This window comes from Colobus angolensis, unplaced genomic scaffold (genome assembly GCF_000951035.1).
Source record: "Colobus angolensis palliatus isolate OR3802 unplaced genomic scaffold, Cang.pa_1.0 Scaffold428, whole genome shotgun sequence".
Taxonomy (NCBI): Eukaryota; Metazoa; Chordata; class Mammalia; order Primates; family Cercopithecidae; genus Colobus; species Colobus angolensis.
The window spans coordinates 1,239,383-1,265,950 of NW_012117688.1; the positions used below are offsets into that span (position 1 = coordinate 1,239,383).

The 26,568-nt window shown below is 42.5% G+C and overlaps 1 protein-coding gene across 2 annotated transcripts in view; it reads left to right on the forward strand.

Moving 5' to 3' along the window:
- Positions 1-26,568, forward strand: part of CDKL1 (cyclin-dependent kinase-like 1 (CDC2-related kinase)) — a 67,093-nt gene that overhangs the window by 33,044 nt on the left and 7,481 nt on the right. For both annotated transcript variants that reach the window (XM_011956905.1, XM_011956904.1), the window contains 5 exons: positions 5,201-5,322; positions 18,631-18,703; positions 21,687-21,777; positions 22,675-22,875; positions 24,916-24,998. In XM_011956905.1, the coding sequence (XP_011812295.1) occupies positions 5,201-5,322; positions 18,631-18,703; positions 21,687-21,777; positions 22,675-22,875; positions 24,916-24,998 (570 nt within the window). The remainder of the gene's footprint in view (positions 1-5,200; positions 5,323-18,630; positions 18,704-21,686; positions 21,778-22,674; positions 22,876-24,915; positions 24,999-26,568) is intronic.

The window sequence follows — 26,568 nt, forward strand, 5'->3', positions numbered from 1 at the left end:
CTAGTCCTCTGACTCAAATGTTAATCTCCTTTGGCAACACCCTCACAGACACACCCAGAAACAGTACTTTGCATCCTTCAATCCAATGAAGTTGGCACTCAGTATTAACCATCACAGTGCTCTAGGGATATTTGTTGAATGTATGGACACAGCCGGACGGGGACTGGCTTCATAAGGGTGCTATGCCAGACCTCATATCTGCTGCTCTGGAGTATTTTCAGGTCACCTGGAATCCTGGCAACCCAGTGAAAGTTAATAATTTATTTAAAAATATTTATAATTTAATATGTGTAACCCCTAGTTAGGATTTAGTATTAATGATCATCTTTCTATATTAAAATTATTCTAAAAACAGGTTGAGAGATAAGTTATCCACTGTTTGCAATTATTTGAAGATAGTCTCATGGAGGAAGATGGGAGAGACAAGTTACACCTTCCTGTGTTGCCAGAGGCACTGTAATCCCTCAAAGGAAGCAATTTGGCAATATATATCACAAGCCTTAAATTGTCTATATGCTCCTTCAAGCTGGCTATAATATGGTAAAAATACTTTCTCCTGGCCAAGGGGTAAATATGCACAATCCTTTTGGAAAGCAATTTGACTGTATCTAGTTAGAGCCATAAAGCTATATTTCTGGGGCTCTAGATGGTGTCCAGTTAACTTCAGGTCATTTTCAGTTAATGAGTCATTAACTTAATGGCCACTTCCTCAAAGAGATTTTCCCTGAACCACACCTCACCCTCAAACCAGGTACTCTTTACCTCATTTTTATAACATTTATCATATCTGTAATGACTTCTCCAACATCTGTCTCCTTTCCTAGGTTCTAAGCCCCAGATGGGTAGGGGCAGTACTTGCTTTATTTGTCTTTATGTCCTTAGGGCTGACACAGTGCCATATGCACCTTAAGATCTATAAATAATTGTTGAATAAAATGAATAGAGAAAAATCATTCTAAATAAAAATAAATTTAACCCAAAGGTAACAATATCAATAATTAACGTTTATAGAGAGGTTAATATTTACCTGACCCTGTTGTATGTGCCTGTGTGAAATGGGCACTACAGCCCTTGCACTTCTCTTACAGATGGAAAACTGAGGCCTAGGGAACTTAACTAACTTGGTCCAAGTGAGGCAACCAGCTAATAAGTTGTTTATCAAAACCTTATTTATGATAGGGAAAAATTGGAAAGAACCTACGTGTTATTTGAATATTTAATACATGCAGTTATCAGAAACTCAGTTTTCCTTCCTTTTTTAAATAGACAGATTTATTTATTTTTTATTTTATTTTATCTTTTTTTCGAGACAGAGTTTTGCTCTGTTGCCCAGGCTGGAGTGCAGTGGCACAATCTGGGCTCACTGCAACCTCTGCTTCCTGGGTTCAAGTGATTCTCATGCCTCAGTCTCCTGAGTAGCTGGGATTACAGGTGTGTGCCGCCATGACCAGCTAATTTTTGTAGTTTTAGTAGAGACAGAGTTTCACCACGTTGCCCAGGCTGGTCTTGAACTTCCAAGCTCAGGCATCCGCCTGCCTTGGCCCCCAAAGTGCTGGGATTACAGGTGTGAGTCACCACGCCTGGCTAAGAACTTTGGTTTTCAAAAGATGTATAGTAACATAGCAAGATGGGTGCAATATAACAGTTACTGGTCCCATTCAGACAAATGGGTATGGCTGTGACAGTGTCCTTTACTGGCACAGTGCTACTCCTTGCTTGGGTGCCAAGGTCAGAGCTCTTGGCGGTGCATACCAGCTGTGTCAGGGTGGGGCAGAGGAAGCTGAACAGAGAAAGTAACATCTGGAGGTAGGGAGTGCTTTAGAGACAGGAAACTGAACACATCCTGAAATGAGAGGGAATGTGAGCCTTCTAGGAAGTGGGTCCAGAAGGAAGTTACAAGCGATGAGGCTGGAGAGGTAAGCAGAGGCCAAATGGAGAGGACCTTTGGGCCTTGTCCTGGGGCAGCAGTGTCCTGCTGTGATCACTGCAGGATTGGACGTGGCAAGTGGGAGGCACCCGCCTTGGCATCCAGAGAAGGTCGAGGGATTTGTTTGGGTAGAATTGATGCATTTCTACCTCAGTTAGAAGAGCCGGCTGGAGACATGAGGACTAAATATGGAATGTGGAAAATGGAAAGAGAATTCTAGGATTCCAAGTCTTGGCCTCAATATCACATCCTGTCAAGGGAGCAAATAGTGTGAAAATGAAAGTAAAGCCTAAGGATGATTATTTTTCAGTCTGAAAGAAATCCTCTGCTTTCTGCGAATTCTGTCATAAAGTTAGCATTTAGCCCCTTTTAACCTGGTTGTTTGCTCTCTGTTTGAGAGGTCTTAATCAATCCAGTTCAGAGGTTTAAGACAGTAATTAGTTATATTCTACTGTGTCTGGAGAATGTTAGTTCAGGCTAAGGGTTTTTCAGGTATGATAACAAATGTGGCATTTTATAACTTGGAGCGCCCTCAGTTCTAAGATCCAAAGGTGATTAATGGGCTGCTCTGTTTCGATGGTGGTGGTGCCCCCTCCAAAATTCATGTTGAAACTTTACCCCCAGTACAACTGTACTAAGAGGTGTGGCCGTTGGGAGGCAGAGCCCTTATGAATGGGATTAGCACCCCTATAAAGAGCTCAAGGTTGAGGGGGGTGCTCTCTTGCCCTTCTGCCTTTTGCCATGTGAGGACACAGCAACAAGGTGCCATTTTGGAAGCAGAGAGCAGCCCTCAGCAGACACCAATGCCAGCACCTGAAACTTGGATTTCCCAGCATGCGGAACTGTAAGAAAAAAAATTCTGTTCTTTATAAATTACCCGGTCTCAGGTATTTTGTTATAGCAGCACAAATGGACTAAGACATGGGCTTTAGAAATGTCTTGAATGTTTTATACTTGTTCATCAAGTATAATATCTGGAGCAGGAATTTCATGTCTTGAAAATACAGAGGGATTTTACAGAGAAAATGAGGAAAGAAAAAAGAACTGTCTTCTTTAGTATCTCCTTGCAGGCTGCTTTTATTCTCACTGCCCACACAAATGTGCTATAGCATGCAGTTCAAGAACTTCCATTTTCCTCCTTCTACCTTTTATTACTTATGGAGTGCCTGCTTGTCTGTGATTAATACCTCCGATACACATTGAATCACCTGGGGAATGTAGGTGAAACAAAACAAAACAAAACATATGCCTGGCTCATTCCTACAACCAAAAGAATTGAAAGTAGAGCCTCAAAAACATATTTGTACATTCATGCTCACAGCAGCATTATTCACAATAGCTCAAAGGTGGAAGCAAGCCATGGCCATAGATCAAAAGATGGATGGATAAACAAAATGTGGTATGTTCATACGATGGGATATTATTCATGCTCAACCTTGCTACCACCTGGGTGAGCCTTGAGGACATAACGTTAAGTGAAATAAGCCAATCTCACACACACACACACACTACTCTTTTTTTTTGAGACGGAGTCTCGCTCTGTGGCCCAGGCTGGAGTGCAGTGGCCGGATCTCAGCTCACTGCAAGCTCCGCCTCCCAGGTTTACGCCATTCTCCTGCCTCAGCCTCCCGAGTAGCTGGGACTACAGGCGCCCACCACCTCACCTGGCTAGTTTTTTGTATTTTTTTTAGTAGAGACGGGGTTTCACCATGTTAGCCAGGATGGTCTCGATCTCCTGTGATCCGCCCGCCTTGGCCTCCCAAAGTGCTGGGATTACAGGCTTGAGCCACCGCGCCCGGCCACACACACACTACTCTTATCATTCCACCTGTAGGAGGTACCTAGTCAAAAATCAGAAAGTGGAGGCTGGGCGTGGTGGCTCATGGCCGGGCGCGGTGGCTCAAGTCTGTAATTCCAGCACTTTGGGAAGCTGAGGTAGGTGGGTCACCTGAGGTCAGGAGTTCAAGACCAGCCTGGCCAACATGGCGAAACCCTGTCTCTACTCAAAGTACAAAATTAGCTGGACGTGGTAGTGTGCACCTGTAGTCCCAGCTATTCAGGAAGCTGAGGCAAGAGAATCTCTTGAACCTGGGAGGCAGAGTTTGCAGTGAGCTGAGATCTTGCCACTGCACTCCAGCCTGGGCAATAGAGTGAGACTCTGTCTCAAAAAAAATAATAATAAATAAATAAATAAATAGGAAGTGGAATGGTGTTTGGCAAGGACTAGGGAGAGGAAGGAATGGGGAGTTAACGGGGGAAACTTAATGCGATAAAGCAACACTTGATTGTAAAATTCTTATGGAAAATTATCTGGTGGCACTATCAAAGAATATTTGGAAAAAGAGGAGCAATCCACCAAGTGTTAAACCGTACAACAGTAGGTAAAATGGACTGTAATTGTGATCTGATAGTGAATGGGCACTGCAGAAGGGACTCCATGATTGATATGTTTTCCTGTGACTTTTTTTGTCTTTGTTAGTGTAAGTCTCTTATTTTCATCTGTGGAAAAAAAGAGACCAGTGCCTAGTTGTAGAGTTTCTGATAGGATTATGTCCAGAAAGGGCCAGGAAGCTAGGTACAAGATTTATCTCTGCCAAAGCTCACATTCACTCCTGGGCTTTATTTTTTTTCCCTAGACACACATTTTCAGGCACATCAGATTGGAGAGTAAATAATGACGGAATGCCTGTTATGTACAGGGCCTGGCGCTGGAAGTACACCACCACAATTTTGATAAACAAAAGAACGTAGACCCTGATGCCGTCGTTCATATATTCTATTGAATTTATCTATTGTAGCTATTGATACCAGAGGATATTAAACAATTAACCGAACAATAATTACTAAGGATTACATATTATTTATTAATTACTTAGTAATTCTGAAAGAGTCATACTTCAGGGGGGCTTTTAGACATACAAGGCACTGAACCAGTTTGAGGAGATTAATGGAGACCCTAGGAAGGGACATTTGATCTGAACCTTGAAAGCTGAGTTTGTTTTACCATCTCCCATCTGTCTTCATTCTTTTTTATTTTCCAGCCTTCTTATACCTCTCTTTGCCCTCACCAACCACCTGGGTTATAATCATCTTTCACTTACAAGCTACTGAGAAATAGCTTGTAAAGAGTGGTAAGATGACACTGTTTACAGCCTCCTTCAATCCAAGAATGAAACTCTTAAAGGACGAACAACTTACTTTTTATTGTATTAAGATTAGAGAAAGCTGTCCTTCACAAGTCAAATTTAGTACCTCGTTTTTTTGTGTTTTCAGCAACTCAAGCATCCCAACCTTGTCAACCTCCTGGAAGTCTTCAGGAGGAAACGGAGGCTTCACCTGGTGTTTGAATATTGTGACCACACAGTTCTCCATGAGTTGGACAGATACCAAAGAGGGTGAGTGATCCATCCCTTACAAACAAAACAAAGACACACTGGGATTTGTCAGTGAAAAGTGGCAATGACTCTTTTTAAGACTAGGTAAGGCCAGGGGCGGTGGCTCATGCCTGTAATCCCAGCACTTTGGGAGGCTGAGATAGGTGGATCATCTGAGGTCAGGAGCTCAAGACCAGCCTGGCCAACATAGTGAAACCCCATCTCTACTAAAAACACAAAAATTAGCTTGGCGTGGTGGTAGGTGCCTGTCATCTCAGCTAGTCGGGAGGCTGAGGCATGAGAATCACTTGAACCGGGGAGGCGGAGGTTGCAGTGAGCCGAGATTGCGCCATTGCACTCTAGCCTGGGCGACAGAGCGAGACTCTGTCTAAAAAAAAAAAAAAAAAGACTAGGTAAAAACAGCCAGTGTTTGTACAATATACTCTACTGCTGAAGTGGACAGCAGAAAAATTACCAAACATGTTAACAAAAGAGATAATAAATAGTCATTTTAATGAAGAAACCAGCAGAAGCATCATTAGATTGAAACTTTATCTCTGCATAGAAGTGATCTCAGTCTCTAAGAAAAGGAAGGATATTAGTTAGTCTGTGCCTGACCAGGGAGGTAGAAGAGCTTGGAGATTGAAAGGAAGATTCCAAAAGCAATGGCTACTAGGAAGTTTGAGACTAAAACATAGTATTTCATCAGAAACAATCTGGGTGTCTAGTCTGCTGTATTACTCAGGACTTCTTTGGTTTCAAGTGACAAAAACCCAACTGAAGCAAGCATAGGTGAAAAACAATTGTGTTGTGACTGTAACTGGGAAGGGTGGGAGTGACTCCGGGGGCTCAGCTGATCTTACCACACATCTCTCTCTAGCATATGCAACATCTTTGCATGCATCGGAATACTTGGCGAACAGACAGAGGCTTTGTCCGAGAAAAAGAAAAAAGGAGGAGGGGGTCCCTTCCTGCAGTTGAGGGCAGCCTTTTGCAGGGTGAGAAGACTGGATTCCAGCTCCCACCCACTCTTCATCTAGGTGTTTTAATATGGGAGTGGGAGAAAACAGAAAGATCTATAGGTAAATGTGTGGTTAATTAGAAGCAACGTCATTTCCAAATGGTAAAATGCTATGGTTTGCCAAATATAAGATTTCCTTAAGGAAATCAGCCCCGACAGGCCTCAGTGTACATTGTTCCCCTCCAAGGGTCCATATGTTCTTTTTTTTTTTTTTTTTTGAGGCGGAGTCTCGCTCTGTGGCCCAGACTGGAGTGCAGTGGCCGGATCTCGGCTCACTGCAAGCTCCGCCTCCTGGGTTTACGCCATTCTCCTGCCTCAGCCTCCCGAGTAGCTGGGACTACAGGCGCCCACCACCTCGCCTGGCTAGTTTTTTGTATTTCTTAGTAGAGACGGGGTTTCACCGTGTTAGCCAGGATGGTCTCGATCTCCTGACCTTGTGATCCACCTGCCTCGGCCTCCCAAAGTGCTGGGATTACAGGCTTGAGCCACTGTGCCCCGCCCATATGTTCTTATTGTTCAGCTCCCACTTATAAGTGAGAACATGTGGTGTTTGGTTTTCTGTTCCTGCATTAGTTTGCTGAGGATAACAGCTTCCAGCTCCATCCATGTCCCTGCAAAGGACATGATCTCATTCCTTTTTCTGGCTGCATAGTATTCCATGGTATGTATGTACCACATTTTCTTTATCCAGTCTATCATCATATGAAAACTTTTTAATTTAGAGACATCATATATAAAATAAAATTTTTAAAGCACATTCACAGTAAAGGTGAGTTAGCATTATCTGTGTGACCTTGGGCAAATTGCTTACAGGTGTCTTCACCTGTAAAAATGAGAGTTTAGGACTAGGTAAAGTTTAAGGGGACTTCTAGCTGTATAATGCTATGAATTGGTGATCAAGTACCCTAGGGGTCAGAAGACTTCGGTTATCTTTCAGTTTCATATTTGATCTATTAGACAATATCAACAAAGGATAAGCTACTGATGCTAGTGTTGCCAGGTTGGCTTACCAGCCTGCTTGGTGCCAGGTGGGGTCCCCTTAGGTTAGTATACTCACCCTCAGAATGCCCTGTGATCACTTCTTATATTTCTAAGTACAGATTTCTAAAATACAAAGTTGAGCATGCCACCCTCTACACAGAATCCTTTAATAGCTCCCCAAAGCTTACTGGTATGGGGAAATGCCCCCAGCATGAGATACAAGATCTTACGCTACCACCCCACTCCCCACCAGTATGCCCATAATACATGGCCTGTCCTACCAAATTGCTTGCATTCTAGGGTTCAGGACATGCTGTTTGCTTAGCAAGCATGGGTTTCCCTACTTCCTCTACTCTGCCTGGAAAACTCCTGCTGTCCTTACAGCTCACATATGACTCCTTTATGATGCCCGCCAGCACACTGGCCTCTATAACATCTTCTGGGATAATTTATTTACATAACCCATTTGCCCAGTAAACTATACAATCCTCAAGGGCAAGAGCTGGGCCTTCCTCACCTGTGTATTCTCAGTGTCTTCTAGCTGCATATTTGGCACTTGGTACATACTTAGTACTTGTAAAATGACTGAATTAGCAAACCAATAAATTGATAGTTACAAAATGATTTTAAAGAAGAATAATCATAACAAGGTTTGGATTTTCATTTTAAAAGTTACTTTGATTTAAAATTTCTAAAGCCTAATATTGTCAAAAGAAATTATAGAGTACACTGCTAGAGCAACCTGTCCAGAAGGCAATTTGGCAATCAATGTATGATATTAAAAGTCTTAGAGGCATTATCTTAAACCCAGCAAGTCTACTTTGAATGATTTACCATAAGAAAATATTTGAATATATGTGCAAAAACTTAGTTACAAAAGTATTTATTGTTATGGGATATTTTAAAGTATTGTTTATAAAGAAAAAATTGCCATCAACTGAAATATCCAACCATAGAGAATTAGTTAAGTAAATTATGATAAAGTTTTATGATAGAATGCAGTGGACCCATTAAGAATAATGCTTATAGTAATAGATAAAACATATATTGACATAAGAAAAAGTTCATGAGTGCTTGTCAAATGAAAAAAATTATACTATAATAAAAATACATATCATTTCATTTTCATAGAATTTATATGTAGATGGGAAAAAAGTAATAAATCTGAACATTACTAGTGATTAGTTATGATTGTTATTGATATTTTTCATTTTATTTGTGCTTTTATATTTTTCATGTTTAATTTATTACTATAGTAATGTTTTAATGTTTAATTATTACAAATAATTCTTGCCAAATCAGACTCAAAGACTTCTCATTTGAACCTGAAATGGACACTAATTTATCTTCTTATTAACGTGCTTGTAACTTCTGGTACTCCCTTGGAAAGCTTTTGGAGAAGATCCAACTTCATGTTGCTACTAACACAAGCAAGTTTGCACCACAAGATATGTATCCTGTTACAGTAACATGAATACATGTCAGTTATAATTCCCAGTGCTTAGGTTTATGTTTTTATAATTGTCCCCAATCACAACCATTTCTTGTCTTATATAGAACTTAAAAAGCTTTGAATCTATTATTCTATAAATGATTGATCTCCCTGTGTCAAAGTTTTACAAATAACTGGTTTGGATATTTTCTCTTCATTTTTCTGCCTACCTGTATGTTCAGCCAGACATAAGACTTCATTGATTCTTTCCTGCACAGATTTAATTACCACCAGTTCCTTCTCTGAATAACATAGTTTGTTCAAGGAACATCTCCTGGGTAATGTACATTACCGCAAGTTTTCAGTTTCTGACAATGAAATTCCAGAAATATTATCTTTTATAGATTAAAAATGATACGTTGTTTGTTGCAAATTTTTAAAGCAACACAGACACTGAAATGAAGGGCTGGGGTTGGTGGCTCACACCTGTAATCCCAGCACTTTGGGAGGCCGAGGTAGGCGGATCACTTAAGGTCAGGAATTCAAGACCAGCCTGGTCAACATGGTGAAACCCCGTCTCTACTAAAAATACAAAAATTAGCTTGGCGTTGTGGTGGGCAACTGTAATGCTAGCTACTCAGGAGGCTGAGGCAGGAGAACTGCTTGCATCTGGGAGGCGGAGGTGGCAGTAAGCTGAGATAGTGCCACTGCATTCCAGCCTGGGTGACAAGAGCAAAACTTCATCTCAAAAAAAAAAAAAAAAATTGAAATGAATAAAATCAATAGCTTTACATACTGTTCTGCATTTATTTTGTTTTTTATTTAGTTAAATAAATTAGTTAATTTTAGAAACAGGGTCTTGTTGCTATGCTGTTCAGGCTAAACCTTAACTCTTGGCTCAAGCGATCCTCCTGTTCCAGCCTCCTGAGTAGCTGGGACTACAGGTGTCTGCCGCCACACCAGGCTGCATTTTTTTAAAATGTACTCTGAAGCTTTCTCCCTATCTGTACATATCTACCTTTATATTTTAAAAATGGCTGTATAGAATTCCATTGTATGAATATACCATGATTTCTTAGTTCAATCTCCTGTTGATAAATATTTAGATTGTTTCCAGTTATTTTCTATTACTAACCATGCTACAGTGAACAACCATTTTCATAAATATTTCTTTAGGATAAATTCCTAGTAATATATTCTTTTTTTACAAGAGTTTGGCCAGACCCCCAGCCCTTCCCATCTTTGTGATAGCCTTGTGTAGAAATGAAGTCTTGATGAATGCCAACTAGTTTGATGATCTGTGTCACAAATATTAGACAAGCAGCAGTGGAAAGAATGACTTCTGCAATTGAGAATGCTAGGAAGAGATACATGTTATTTCTTCATCATCTTGGAAGAATTTCACATTTCTGAAGAATTTCTAAAAATCGGTTTGATGTCTTCACTTTCATACAGTAGTCGTTTACATTTCTCTCTGTCCAATTTTGTTATTAGGACATTAGGGTCAAAATACAGCCTCCCCTAAAAACTTGGAGAGACAGAGATTGCTCTCTGAAAGTTATTTTGTGAAACGAACACATAATGCATCAGGGCAGAGATATGTAAAGCAACCTTAAAGAGACAGAATGACTGCTAGGCTTGCAAGATTTGACTGACTCTGTGTTTTATCTAATGATAAATTCTTCCTGATGTGCAGATGGATGCAGTTAAGCACTCTCAGTTTAACAGCAATAACCAGTCAAATTGCCAGCTTTCCCTCATCCAAATTCTTTGCTCATCATTCTGATTATAACTTGACTTTATGAAATTGTCCACAAAGAAAGCATGAGCTAGTACTCAGAATTTGGGCATGGGTGAATATGATGGCACTCTACTTTTATATGTCAGGCTAGTTAATTTGTTTAATGTTCACTTGCCCCTTTGAAATGGATACTGTCTTGGTGTGCTGACAAAATTGAGTGTCTGTATCTGCAAGCCTGAAGACGGTGAAGGCAGCCAAGCTTTTCCAAACGAAGCACCACATTCTCTGTGTTCTGTGATGAGATGGCTGTTTTTCCCCTCAATTCTATTCTTCGCTTAATATTCTTTTCTATGTATTTTCTATATATGTTGCATTATAATCTTTAGATCTATTGTCAATGACTATAAAATATTACATTAAGTTTATTATGTCTCACCACTCCTCTCTGGTTGGATACTGAGGTCATTTTCAGTGTTTGGTTTGATAATGATTTTGGTATAAAATTTTCCTACAAATAGATTTTTCTTCTTTTGTAATTTTCCTTTAAAAGTTCTCAAAGTGGTACTCTTGAGTTGTAAATTTTGCCAAATGGAACCAATTTACTTTCTCACCAAAGATATGGATTTATATATATATTTTTCCTTATAGTCGTGCTACCTTAGGTTCTATTATTAAAATATTTGATGGATGCATTCTATCAAACATATAAGGAAGAAATAATAGTAACCCTACCCAAACTCTTTCAGAAAATACGAGAAGGAACATTTCCCAAATCATTTTATGAGGCCACTATATGCTGATGCCAAAATCAGACAGACATTTCTAGAAAAGAAAATGACAGATGAATATTACTCAAGAATTTAGGCAAAAAACCCTTAGCAAAATTATTAGCAAATCAAATCCAGCAGTATAATGTAATATAAAAGAGTGATTAATATATCTCAAAATATCAATTTTTAGACATCAAAGGCTTTCTATTATGACAGATGAAAATTTAGCTCCCTGAAATCACTATCCCCTCTGCTTCCTGTTCTAATCCTCCAAAATAGTTACATTAATGTTCACTGTTCCCATTATTGTGCCTATGTAAATATTACTTATAGCTGAGCATTGTGCCATACTATGGCTTCCTTTTCTACTTTTTCCTCAAATTAACACTTGTCTTATTTTAAAATGTGCTTAACATTCTTTAATCCTGTTGCTAATTCCCTCCCCTCACCTTTGTTTTGTTCTGTTTTGTTTTTTCTCTTTTTTTTTTTTGAGACAAGGCCTCACTCTGTCACCCAGGCTGGAGTGCAGTGGCCCAATCATAGCTTACTGCAACCTCCACCTCCCAGACTCAAGAAATCCTCCCACCTCAGCCTTCTAAGTAGCTGGGACTACAGGTGCCTGCCACCATGCTTGGCTAATTTTTTGTATTTTTTGTAGAGATGGAGTATCACCATGTTGCCCAGGCTGGTCTCAAACTCCTGGGCTCAAGCAATCTGCCCACCTCAGCCTCCCAAAGTGCTGGGATTACAGGCATGAGCCACTCATTGCGCCCCACCCCCACTCATTTTAATAGCCTCTCAATGTACATTTTCACAGGATAGTTACATCAGGTAATCCGTCAGTTCCGTTTTTTTCTTGGTAATGTCTGGCCTTTAAGCCTCCTTCTCCTTCTGTCTGGCTTGTTGTACTCAAGACCTGCTGTCCAGCTGTGTCCCTTGAATTTCCCTTTGCCATCGTCCTTGTAATTCCTGCTGCATTTCTCTGTGGTCAGATTCATTACTTCCTGGATTTCTTGTCTTCCTGTTTCTGGGTTTACTTGCTTATTTTGACCAAGTACATCCATCTCTAACTGGGTAAAAAATGATACAATCACACAGAAATCTAGACTCCAGGGATTTCAAATGACACCACCCCTCCCCCCAGCCCACACCCTTCCTTAGAATCAAGCAGCTGGGAGCCCTTTATGTTCCTGAGGGGTGAAATAAAATTCCCAAAGGAGGCAGGAAGAATGCCACGAGGTCACACCAGTGGAGATCTCAGCAGTGTGCCTGTTCTCCATATCTTCCCACTAGCGAAAGATGGATTCCATTCCACCCTCCCCAGAAGGAGTGCCTCTGGGGAGCTGGGCAATAGCCCAGCAGCCTCTGGAGGGGCAACTGCAGCTCTCAACAACGCAACTGAACTGAAGACCTCAAGGAAGACCACCTGACTACCTATGGAAGTGCCTTCTTGAGCCCCTTCCATCTTGGTGTGGGACAGAAAGGAAAAGGAGGATCCTTGCTTGATTTTCTCATACCTTGCCCAGACTCTCATATCTGGGGAGCTGACATCTTCAGGAGTTTAAAGTCCACCAGACCAGGCCCAGCTGGCTGGGAGTCCAAAAGACCCGAGCTGGATCCTGTCCCACTCCCTTGGAGCACTATTTACTAGGAAGGAAAGCTGGGGATATATATGGCTCATCTAAAGTTCAATCACCTAATCCCATGGCAGAGAAGAACCAGGCCCAGGAGAACAGCTCATGCCCCCTCTTCTCTCATAAATTAAGGAGCTTATGTATGATTGCTCTGAAAGGAGAGCTTGCTTTTGAGCTAGAAGAGCTATTAAAGGGAGTAAAGAATGAGAGGGAATTGAGCCCCTTCTCTTCATGCCTGTTCTAGCCCTTCCCCACTCTGCCCTAGAGCTCAGCCACAACCACTATTTACCACCAATGTGGAAACAAATACCTTAAGATGGAATGAGTTCCCTAGCCTTGCTAGCACAAGCTACAATATTAAGAACATCTTCCTTAGGCCAGGCATAGTGGCTTATGTCTATAATCCCAGTGTTTTGGGAGGCCAAGACAGGAAAATCACTTGAACCCAGGAGTTCAAGACCAGCCTGGGCAACATAGTAGGACCCCCATCTCTACAAAAATTTAAAAAGCATTGGCCAAGTGCAGTGGCTCACGCCTGAAATCCCAGCACTTTGGGAGGCTGAGACGGGCAGATCACCTGAGGTTTGAGACCAATCTGGCCAACCATAGCTAACATGGTGAAACCCCATCTCTACTAAAAATACAAAAATTAGCTGGGTATGTGGACATATGCCTGTAATCTGAGCTACTCGGGTGGCTGAGGCAGGAGAATTGCTTGAACTCAGGAGGCGAAAGTTGCAGTGAGCCAAGACAGCACCACTGCACTCCAGCCTGGGTGACAGATGGAGACAACGTCTCAAAAAAAAACAAAAAAACAAAACAACAACAACAACAAAAAGACAAGAGAGAACAAAGGACATCAAAACATCTGCCTAAGCCTGAAGGGTCCAGCTGGTCACCCAGACTCTTCCAGAGCTGTTAAGCTTGTTGAATATATTCATATTTATTTGAGGTGGCATGAGGCAGAGGGCATGGCAATGACATCCCTCACTGTGCCTGACTCTAGTGTCACACTGTCCTGTCCAGATGGGTTGCTTTTGCCACCTGGAGTGCAGTTATCCTGTCATCTCCCTCTGCCATCCTCCCAGAGACTCCTGCTGCTTCCTTCCTGCGTTGGGTCTCCATCCCATATAATCTTCTTTGTAATGGACTGCTCATTTTTGGTGGACTGCATCCATGAGGGGCTTCTTGAGAAAGAGTAGATGAGAGGTACAGGAAGAAATAAGAAGTTGAGACCTTACCCTTGCATGCTTTATTCCATCCTCACACTGGATTGGTATTTTATTTGGGTATAGGCTTGTTGGTTTTTGGTTGAAGATAATGTTCCTTCAAAATTTTGAAGTCATTATTTTAGTGTCTTCTATCTTCTAGTGCCAAGAAGCCTGATGCCATTCTATTTTCTGCTCTCTTTTGAAGTCCTGTTTCTTTTTCCAGAAAATTGTAGGAGCTTCTCTTTGTGCTCAGTGTTCTTGATTATGAAACTCATGAGTGGGTCTTGATTTTCATCCATTATCCTGGCACTTGCTGGGCCTTTTCTGCCTCAGAAAAAATTTTTTGAATTGTTTTGTTATTGACTTCCTGTTCATTGTTTTACCTATTTTCTTTTTCTCAACCCTCTATTATTTGGGTGTGGACTCTTGAACTGGTCCTCTCATTTTCTCGTAGTGTCATGTTCTTATTTCATGGATACAACAGCTTTCATTTTCTCTCTGAGGATATTAATGGTATTTTAAAAAGTTCTCTTCACCCTCCATAATTTGTTTATTTTAAGTTGCTTTTTTTGTTTGTTCTCGTCTTCCACTTTCTTACTAGAGGCTTATCTTGGGCATCATATAATCTCTGGTTGTATGCTCATAGTTTAGAATAAGGAACTATTGGAAGCTTTGAACTTCACTATGGTTTTCTAGCTGGGCCATTTGCTGGCGGAACTCCGGTGTCAGAATCTTCAGATCTTTCCCTCTGAGCTTCTCCCAAAGAAGTCTTTAAATATTGTGCCTGGAGAGAGTGAAGTCTGCCTGCCGATTTCTCAGAGTCCAGCGACAGAAGAGGGATGGGGAATCTCAGCATTCAGCATTTTGTATGTGTACAGTCCTTTAATCCCGTTTTCAGAACAGTATCCACATTTTCAGAACAGTATCCACAATCTCACATATGCCAAATGTCCTCTGCTTTATCCTCTCCAGAAACAAAGCTCCAGCCTTCTGCCTGGTAGTGGAGAGTGTTTCCCTGTGGGCAAATAATGGAAGAGGGGATCTAGGGATTTAATTATTTCCTAAACAGTTTTTTCCATACTCCTTAGCTCCTCATTCCATAGAGACCTTGGCTGCTGCTTCCTGAGCCTTTTGAGGATTCTTTCTGGATAAATTGGTTGGTTCTCCACCTTCCGTCTCCTGGCTTAGATTTTCACTTTCTAGGATTGTTAAGTTAATTATCTTTCATTCAGTTGCTTTCTGGATTCCACATTGTGTTGCTGTTATCTCTTCTCCTGTCGTCTCTGACCTTGTGAGGTTTTGTCTTTAAAAGTCTTCAGCGTAGTTCTAGTCAGGTTTCAGGACGGAACGAAATTAACTGGGCTTGCTCAGTCCATCACCTTAATTCAGAAGTCCTTTGACGCACTTTCTTCAGTTGTTTCTGTGACACGGTATTCTCCTGAGTGTTGTCTTATTCACTTGATGCTCTCAACTCAGGTGCCCTTGTGGGGTCCCCTTCCTCTTTCTGCCCTCTCTGTGGTGAAGGGTCACGGCTTCCTTCCGAGCTCCTCTTCTTTAGCTGAATTCACCCTTAATTGGCTTCATTCAGTCCTAGGCCACAAATACCACCCATATGCTATGCTTTTCAAACTCACATTTCCAGCCCGACCCTCCTTCTGAATGTAGAATCGCTGACTCAGAGTCTTCCCTTGGGTGTCCAGTAAGCATTCCCTTCCCCCAAACCAGTTTCTCCTCCAGTGTTCTCCTGAGTAGAAGGCACTACCGTGTACCAGTTACTCAAGCTAAAAACCTGATGTCATTCCTTGATTCTTCTCTTTCTCCCAAATCCAATCCCTCAGAAAATCCTGGAAGCTCTATTTTAAAAATATAGCCCCAATCTGGCCACTTCTCACCACCTTAACCACTATTTTAGATGTTCCTTTAACCAGAGAAGCTTTCTGGGACACCCTATATAAGGTGTTCCACCCCTTCTAGCACAGCACTCTCACACTGTCTCTCTCTCTCTCTCTCTCTTTCTGTCTCTCAATCCAACACCACAGAACATATTCTATCTATTTTTTTTTTTGCCTTTTTATAGTTGTAACTCTCTTCTCCAACAGTGAAAACCTAGCCCCTCTTATTATCTGAGTGTTTCAGCTAAAAGGGATCTCAGAGGCTGAGGCCTTTGCATTCCAGAAAAGAAACTGAATAAAGAGTCAAGTGAGTAGCCAATTCAAGATGATGCTAAGTAGTTTGTACAGAGCTTTTACATTTGAGAATTTTGTAATTCTGGGGATTAAATGTGCTGGGGATTAGAGGAGCAATAATGATATGCAACTATAACTTACTTTTATATGCTCCTTTTATATAATTTATCTGGGGAAATATTTGTAGGAACTAAAGTTGCCTGGTACTGGTAACCCTGTATTAATACTTAATTTGCAGGAGGGGCATGGTGGCTTATGCTTGTAATTCCAGCACTTTGGGAGGCTGAGGCAGGCGGATCACTTGAGGTCAGGAGTTTGAAACCAGCCTGGCCAACATGGTGAAACTCCGTCTTTACTAAAAATACAAAAATTAGCCAGGCGTGGTAGCACACGCCTGTAATCCCAGCTACTCGGAGGCTGAGACAGGAGAATTGATTGAACCTGGAAGGTAGAGGTTGCAATGAGCTGAGATTGCACCACTGCACTTCAGCCTGGGCGACAGAGCAAGACTCTGTCTCAAAAAAACAAAACAAGGGCCGGGCGCGGTGGCTCAAGCCTGTAATCCCAGCACTTTGGGAGGCCGAGACGGGCGGATCACGAGGTCAGGAGATCGAGACCATCCTGGCTAACACGGTGGAACCCCGTCTCTACTAAAAAATACAAAAAACTAGCCGGGCGAGGTGGCGGGCGCCTGTAGTCCCAGCTACTCGGGAGGCTGAGGCAGGAGAATGGCGTGAACCTGGGAGGCGGAGCTTGCAGTGAGCTGAGATCCGGCCACTGTGCTCCAGCCTGGGTGACAGAGCCAGACTCCATCTCAAAAAAACAAAACAAAACAAAACAAACACCCAAAAACCTAATTTATTGAATAATCAAGATATATTCCATTTTTCTGGATAAAATGTAGAGGCTACTTGGAAGGCTGAGGTGGGAGGATCCCTTAAGTCCAGGAGTCCAAAGTTCAGTGAGCTATGATAGCACCACTGCCTCCAGCCTGGGCAGCAGAGCAAGACCCTGTCTCTAAAAAAAAGTAAAAAGTGGAGGCTAATGTCTCATCTTAGTTGCATTTTTCTAAGCCTTTTTTCTCGACAGTGACTTTTTCTAGCGTCTATGCCTATATGCCGTTCAAACAAGGAAAAGAGAATTTGGAGAGAAGCAACTTCAAGCCCAGGGACACAGCCCTGGTCCAGCAATGTCCCAACTAGCCTTCCTGGAAATGGCCTCTTCCTTTCCTTCATGTGATCCCACTCTCTGCTCAAATACCCCCTGATCTGCCTGAAAGGATTTCCTGAACTTCTGGCCTGTGACAACAGTGGCCTTGTAGCTTCTCTCAGAGGCTGGAAGTGACTTTTTGTGGTCCCCTTAACACAGCTACTCAAGAATTTCCTCCCTGATTTACTTATTTGTTTTGGCTGAGGACCACAGCAACACTGTGGAATGTTTGATTTATCAAAACAGTAAGTCCAGCCAGCGGGTTGGGGTCTCAGAAAATAAATGCACTCTCTCTGTGGTTCATTTCTTACACTCCGTGCCTTGGTTTGTTGTTGTTTTAAATGCTTCCAGGCGACGTGCCTCTTTCTAATTCACAAGAAGTACCTGCTGGGACTACTGGTTGCCCTGGTAATATAAGATGTGAGTCAGGGAAGAAGTACTGGGAGCAGTGGCTTGGAGTTTAGCTGCTGTGATGGAGAAGAGAGTAGAAAGATGTAAGTGGGGTGCAGCTGGCTGCCATGGCAGCATGGGGAAAGAACCAGGATGCCTCGGGTTATTAGATTATTATTAACATTTGTTACATGGTTTGCAATGTAAAGCTCTTCGCTATAATCAGTAAAGTCTTCATTATCTAAACAAACAAACAAACAAACAACAGCAATGCTGCTCTGAGAGACCATGTGCCCACACATGGAAGATGAGTCCTGCTTCAAGGCTGTCAGTTTGGGGCAACTTGAGAAAATAAACAGCATCTTTTGTGCTGAATAGTAACTAACTTTATATCAACAAAAAATTCCTTGTAGAAATGGAGCTCAAGTTACCAGGCAGTTTCCCAGTGGTGTCACAGATGTTTGAGATAGGTGGTTATAAATACTTGTTGAAATCCCTTGTAGGTTTTCATATCCTTACCTATAGAAGTAGATGTTTGCATTTTTGTTAACCTGTTGTCCCTAGAATTCAGCAGTGTGCTGGTCACATATTTTTACATTTTGGGCTCATGGAATGACTGTTTGATGAGTAAGATGACTATGTGTCACCTAGGGTTTTTCACTACTAAAGCCTATCTTGGTTTATTTTTTCTTTTCTTGAGCTGAATTCCATGGCTACACTAAAGAATGTGTTTGTGCTGCTTTATTTTTATTAGGGTACCAGAACATCTCGTGAAGAGCATAACTTGGCAGACACTGCAAGCTGTAAATTTTTGCCATAAACACAATGTAAGTCTCATAATCTCTTTTGAAAAGCGAGAAGGCTCCCCTTAAGCTGAGGTGGAGTCTTGTACAAAGTTTATATCACACTTTTGTGGGTAAAATTTTTTACCCAAATCTTCATAAGCCTGGTTGGGTAAGTAGAGGCTAAAAATGCCAACCTAGGTATTCCTTCTTGCTCAGTTTATACAAAACATGCATTTTTATGGTTTTAAGAAACTAGTGCCAGGCATGGTGGCTGCTGCATGTAATCCCAGCACTTTGGGAGGCCAAGGTAGGCAGATCACTTGAGCCCAGGAGTTCGAGACCAACCTGGACAACGTGGCAAAACCCTGTCTCTACAAAAAATAAAAAAAATTAACTGGGCGCGGTGGTGTGTGCCTGTGGTCCCAGTCACTCAGGAGGCTGAGGTGGGAGGATTGCTTGAGCTGGGGAAGTGGAGGCTGCAGTGAGTCAAGATCACACTACTGCACTCCAACCTGGATGACAGAATGAGACCCTGTCTCAAAACACAAACACACACACACACACACACACACATATATACAAACTCAAAAAATTATTCATATATTTATACTGCTTAGAAACTACTCAGATTTAAGGTAGAACCCCATTCACTTGGAGGCTATGTGATCTTGTACTCCCAAAAGGCTGTGAAATTGGGGGAAACCCCAGGTGATTCATGCCTGCTTGGTTGCAGTATGCCAGTTGCTGTAGGTGGAACCCCAAACGCAGTGCAAAGTGCTAGTGTCTGCTTTGATGAGATAAGAGTGTTGAGTCTGGAACCAAGCAACCCATTGAAAGCCTGTGACACTCCTGGCCACAGGTGGCTGATAGAGGCATAGTAGACTATCGCCCAGGTGATGTGACTTCACAGAGGCTGGGAAGCCTGCTGCTCCATCCAATACAACACTGCCCACTGCCTGTGCATAGAAACCAGATTTCAAAGTTAGAGCTTCACTTTGACCATGAGTGCAATTTCGCTGCAGTATTTTATCCTACTCAACTGCCAGGGTCAATTTAGGCGGTAGGGCTAAATCTCCTTCTTTATATTGTTCCAGATGATTTTTCCTGATGCTGCATTCCTGGAAGGAGGAAGTATGAGAGTAGACAGCACTTCTCCCTGAGGAGCCTCCAACTAGCTAAAGCTATAATCTTTGTCATACACAGGGGAGAGTAGACATCCATATTGTTAGTTACTGTGACTTAGCACTCTCTCGAGAGCAGGTTTTAGGATTGGGGAGCAAGAGAGACTGCACTAAGACCCTGGTAAGGCAGATCTGGGATGCTAAAAACAAATATAATGCATACCACAGTTCCCTGGAGAGCCCCAGACGCCCTGTTTGGCTCCATGTGCTGATGGGGGTGGGTGCAGAAACTTGTAAAGAATTCCCAGAACAGAACAGGAGCACATACTTGCTTACAAGTACTTCTGACCATATGTCATCATGATATTCATGGTGTACCCATTTATAGCAATATGTGAAGCCAGTGGTAAAAGAATAGAGATCTCAGGGATGTTAATTGCTAAGAACCGGATAGATTGTAATAAAATCCCAAAGTTGTTTTATTTCAACCCAAAATTTCCAGAATAATAAATACCCATGGGCAAACATTGACACTGATCTCTCACCCTGAAGGTCGTTTGGAGTGAGAACTGGTCATGCTCAAGAAGAACCTCAGTCCTCTCCAGATTCTTAAGAATAACCCCAGGGTTTCAGGCTGCAGGCCAAAGAGGGTCTCTCAGGTTGCAGAACAATCTAGCATTCTCCTCCTGAGAGGAAAACACTTGGGAAAGAGGAAGATTATTAGGGACCCTGAGCAGTATTTTGACCCAGTCAGGAGATCGAGACCATCCTGACTATCACGGTGAAACCCCGTCTCTACTAAAAATACAAAAACTAGCCGGGCGAGGTGGCGGGCGCCTGTAGTCCCAGCTACTCGGGAGGCTGAGGCAGGAGAATGGCATAAACCCAGGAGGCGGAGCTTGCAGTGAGCTGAGATCCGGCCACTGCACTCCAGTCTGGGCGACAGAGCGAGACTCCGCCTCAAAAAAAAAAAAAAGGAATTGTTAATTAGGTTGTCGATTTGTTCTTTACCAAAGAAATTGTCATGTAATGAGAAAATCATGTGAAGATTCTCAAACGTTCTTCTAATATCACCCCGTTAAAGAATGTTGGCTATGGGCTGGAAACCACAGGTGATTTGAGTCTAAATTCTGGAGGGGGGGCCACATCCTGAGGGGTGGCTGCAGCTCTCAGAGCACTTGTGTGTGGGACAGAGCTGACATCTAGCGACTCTCCCCAGAGGGTGAGGGCTGCTGCCTACTCTTGTTTATCTTGTCGGGATGAATGTCAGAGCTGGAAGGGAGATCTCTTGGCAAGCTGTGGTTGCCGCCCTTCGCTTCCCAGCTTATCTCAGCAGGCTCAGGGCTTGTCCTGTTTACGAGGCCAACTGTATTCTGTTCACAGTTAAACAACTGAATTGTGAATTCTGCTTATGCACCAATGTGCAGCTTCTGCAACCGTGATGCAGCCTCACCCGGACCTTTCAACATTTTCCCTTTCACCTAGAACTGTTAATTTAAATACAGGACACCCAGTTACATTTGAATTTCAGATAAACAAGCATAACTTTTTAGCATAAGTACATCCCAAGTGCTTCATGGTATATACTATACTAAAAATTATTTGTTTATCTGAAAATCAGATGTAACTGGGTGTCCTGTATTTTTCTTTGCTAAGACTGGCTACCCTACTTTCATTTTCCTTTCACCCTTCTTGGTTCTTTTGGGCCTTTTAGGAATTTGGGATGATTCAGGCTGTGACAGGCTTGGTACTAGATTTATTTTAGGCTGCTCTTTTGCTGTTGTCCAGTAGGCCAAGGAGAGATTTAAATGATTTATCCAATATTTGCTAAATAGTCATGTGTTTCATTTATCTCATATATAGTTCAGCCTTAATATTGTTTTTGTTTTGATTTGTTACACTAGTGCATACATAGAGATGTGAAGCCAGAAAATATCCTCATCACAAAACATTCCGTGATTAAGCTTTGTGACTTTGGATTTGCTCGGCTTTTGAGTGAGTATTGACATTTTCTTTTGTTAAGTATAAAAGATGGAAAAGTTCTTGATACAATAAAGGATCTAAATGCTCTAGAAGTATACAAGCTAGTACTTGTATATTTAGGGCATAAGCATGCTATAAATTATAATTTTGTAATTACTGAAAACATGTAGATACATACAGTGGTTTACATATGTGTGCTATCCATAAATTATACCACAGTAAAGTGGTTATTAAAAAGTATCTTACCTCCCTGATTTCTACCATTTCTTGCTGAAATAATACTTTTCAGAAGTGCTACTTTAGAATAGCGGCTTTCAACCTTGGAGGCAGATTAGAATCACCTGGGGAAACTTTTTTTTTTTTTTGAGACAGGGTCTCCCTCTGTTGCCCAGGCTGGAGTACAGTGGCACAGTTCACAGCCCACCACAGCCTCGACCTCCCCAGTTCAGGTGATCCTCCCACCTCAGCCTCCTGAGTAGCTGGGACTACAGGCATGAGCCACCACACCTAGCTAAGTTTTGAATTTTTTTTGTAGAGACAGGATTTCACCATGTTGCCCAGGCTGGTCTCGAACTCCTGAGCCCAAGCAATCCACCTACCTCGGCCTCCCAAAGTGCTGGGATTATAAGCGTGAGCTGCTGTGCCCAGGGAACTTTAAATTCTATGCCCAATAACCCCCCAGACCCTCCCCAGGGATTCTGTTTTAACTGGACTGAAGTGTGGCTTGAGCATCAGTAATTTAAAAATATATATATTTAAGTGATTTGAATGTGCAACTAGAATTGAGAACCAGTGATATAGAATAAGGCCACAAGATTGGGCGCAGGCTTGACTTCTGAGATCTCCCTCTCCCAGTTTTGATACCAGCCTTCCGCTCCTCTTTGTTTTCCATGTTCCATCACTGGCCAGCTGGACCGACTGACTACTATACAGACTACGTGGCTACCAGGTGGTACCGCTCCCCTGAGCTGCTGGTGGGGGACAGGCAGTACGGCCCCCCAGTGGATGTCTGGGCAATTGGCTGTGTCTTTGCTGAGCTGCTGTCAGGAGTGCCTCTGTGGCCAGGAAAATCAGATGTGGATCAACTCTATCTGATTAGGAAGACCTTGGGTAAGTGGTGTTTTCGTCCTGCCTTTTGGAAAACTGGGTATTTCCCCAGGTTGGGGCAGGGCAGAGCCAAGTTCCCTGTCTCACCTAATGCCCTTTAAGGCATTAGTTAGGAAAGAGGAAAACTCAAAGCCTCATTTAATGACTCCATTAGTGGTGGCCATATTTGTTTTAATTAAAGTAGTTAACAATTATTGAGTACTTACTCATTGTCCAAAAAAACCCAAGATTCTTGAGCAGTTTGGATCAAGTTAAAATGTTAATAATGGCAATAACAACAATAAAAACTCACATTTCTGTAAGGGCTTAGCAGTTTACAGAATGCTTTCATGGTTTACCTCATTTATGATGATTTGTGTAATTCATTTGGATGTCCTTAACCCCAGCCTGCCTGACTAGTTTGGATTATTCAGACTCTACCGAGGATGATTCCCAGCCTTCTAAGTGTCAGGAGGAAGGCTAGTGCTAACGTCACGCAGCCTGTCTTGCTTTCCCGCCCCAGTGCCCTTTCCTTTCTCTCTAACCTCGGAGACGGAGGGGAAGGGCAGGGGAGGAGAAGGGAGGGAAGGTGAGAGAAAAAAAAAAAAACGATCAGTATTGATTGCCCTCTTCCAAAGTCAGGGAGTTTAGACATAAACTCCCCTGACTCTCCTGAGTGTCCCAGTTTAAAGTAAACTTTTCCTCCTCTAAACTCTTGTAGCAACTGCCATCGCCATGCCTTCCCTTGTAATCTTATCTTCCCAAAGATACTGTAAACTTCCTGATGGTGAGATCATGTCTTATATTTCTGCTCACCCTCCACCAGTGTCTGCACATTGTAGGCAATAAATGTTTGTTGATAGCTTGACTTTGTTGAGTGACAAGGAAGGTGCTCTGTAGGCCTTCCAGGGGCACTCAGCCTTTCTTGGCTGTGTTTCCTCTAGTGATTTTAGGACAGCCTTCCCATGTCACCCCTCTGGCACTGGAGGAAGAAGGTTATTAAGGTACAAGGAATTGTGCTCATGATGCAGCTCACTGAGATCTGGGGCAAGGCATTAGAGGGTGTGCTTTTTGGTTGCTCACCCAAAATGAGGTGAGGCAGCAGTTTTTGCATTTGAGTGCAAGGTAAATTTCTAGGATGCATCAGTAATTAGATAATTTGATACCCCAGAGTAGGAACTCCCACAGTTCTCTGGGAAATGGGTCTGGTTTTGCCCCAGGAGAATACTTTGAGTGTCTCTCTATATTCTCTGAACAAAATCCCTCTTCAAGTATAATATAGAATTTTACATAAAGGCGATTTTAGCTGATGTGACGGAAATGTGGGCAGGAGGAGCTTCCTAGAGTCCCCTGAAATATAGAAATACTCTTTTTGTTTCATTGTGTCACATCGTAAGTGCTTCTAAACAGTAGATGAAATGGCACTTCCAAGTGATCGCTAATTGGTGAAATAAGAAAAGATGGTCCCAAATGTGAAAATGTATTCCTTCTAGCTAGAAAATCCATGATTTCTTCCCTCCTTCCCTTCCCCTCCCCTCCCTCTCTCCCTCCCTCCCTCCCTTCCTTCCTTCCTACCTTCCTTTCTTCCCTCTCTTCCTTCAAATATTTATTGAGTGCTTGCTGTACGTTAGACAGTTATAAGTGCTAGGGCAATAACATTTTATCTTGACCTATCAGGATTCAGTTAATATGATTTTGATTTGTGGTTGTTGCCCTTTTGCTATTTTTTAAAAGGCATTATTTTATTTGTGTGTATGTGCTTCTGAGTTGTTTGGTTTGGGTTCCTTCAGTACACTGTAGGCTCTGAGAACAAGAACCTGAGAGCAAGAAGCTGTAGCCCTCAGTTTCTGTTGCTTGCCTCCTCTGTGCCTAACACAGCGTGCTGTCCACTGTAGGGATTGATACAGGTTGCTGTGGGTTGCCTGAATGCCTCTCCTTCTGACTGCCCGAGAACACTGCAGTATCCTTAGACATGGGCAAGACCAACATAGCATTGATGGGAGAAAACCATAGATCAGTGTTTGCTAACCAATTTCACTTACCTTTTTTTTCTCTTGTCCAAAGGGGATCTCATTCCTAGGCACCAGCAAGTGTTTAGCACGAATCAGTACTTCAGTGGAGTGAAAATTCCAGACCCTGAAGATATGGTGAGTGACCCATTTTGGAGAGAGCTCTGTAGGCCAGGCTAGCTAGGCTTTGGTCGTTATTCACCTCCCTGAGCCCCATGGCTCACCCTGCATTGGAGGTCAGTCTAAGAGAGAAAAAGAAAATTGGAGCAAATTGGCTAGCGAGACTTTAGCCTTAATGCTAATTTAGAGGCTGTTGATAACAGAGTCCAGCCAGCCTGTTGCACAGGAATGCAGAGCTGCCTGCCGGAGCCACACCTGTCCTTTATCATTTTTTAGCAGTTGAACCTAGGTAGCTCAGAGCCAACCAACTTTTAGATCTAGACCTATCCAGATAAAGTTAACTAGTTTTTCCCCAGCATTGTCCAAATTCCCTACTCTACTATGCCTATGGTCTCCAGACCATGGGAAAAATCATAATGAACTTAACTTGGGTTGGGCACAATGGTTCACGCCTGTAATCCCGGCACTTTGGGGAGGCCGAGATGGGCAGATCACCTGAGGTCAGGAGTTCCAGACCAGCCTGGCCAACATAGTGAAACCCTGTCTCTACTAAAATTACAAAAATTAGCCAGGCATGGTGGCACATGCCTGTAATCCCAGCTACTCAGGAGGCTGAGGCAGAACTGCTTGAGCCCAGGAGATGGAGGTTGCAGTGAGCCGATACCACACCACTGTACTCCATCCTGGGCGACAGAGCAAGACTCTGTCCAAAAAAAAAAAACAACAACAACAACTTCCTTAGCCAGTCTTACTCTGGTGCTTGCCCTTTATGGCCAACCCAAATGGGAGAAACCCATTTTTTAAGAACAGAAACATTTGAAAGGTTTACATCCCTAATCCACTTCCAACAATTTATTCCTGTGAAACCGTTATCCAAGAGCATAAAGATGTGGCATTATTTAATAGAAATTATTTCCTTCGGTATGCTATCAGTAGGGGATTAAGTATGGTACATCCTTACAATAGAAATACCTCATCAGGCCAGGTGTGCTCATGCCTGTAATCCCAGAATTTTGGGAGCCTGAGGCAGGTGGATCAGGGGCTCGAGACCAGCATGGGCAACACAGCAAAACTGTCTCTACTAAAAATACAAAAAGTTGGCCCAGCATGGTGGCACGCACCTGTAGTCTCAGTTACTCAGGAGGCTGAGGTGAGAGGATCGCCTGAGCTCAGGAAGTTGAGGCTGCAGTGACCTGAGATTGCTGCACTCTAGCCTGGGGGACAGGAGTAAGACCCTGTCTCCAAAAAAAAGAAAAAAGAAAAAAATACCATATAGTGTCAGGTGCGGTGGCCCACACCTATAGTTCTAGCAATCCAGGAGACAACTGAGGTGAAAGATGCTTGAGTGCAGGAGGTCAAGACCAGCCTGGGCAACATAGCAAGACCCTGTCTCTACAAAATATTTTTAAAACTAACTGGGGTTGGTGGCACATGCCTATAGCTCCAGCTACTTGGGAGGCTGAGGCAGGAAAATCACTTGAGCCCAGAAGTTTGAGGTTACTGTAAACTATGATCTTGCCACTGCACTCCAACCTGGGTGACAGAGAAAAACTCTGTCTGTAAAAGTAAGTAATATCATGCAGTGAAA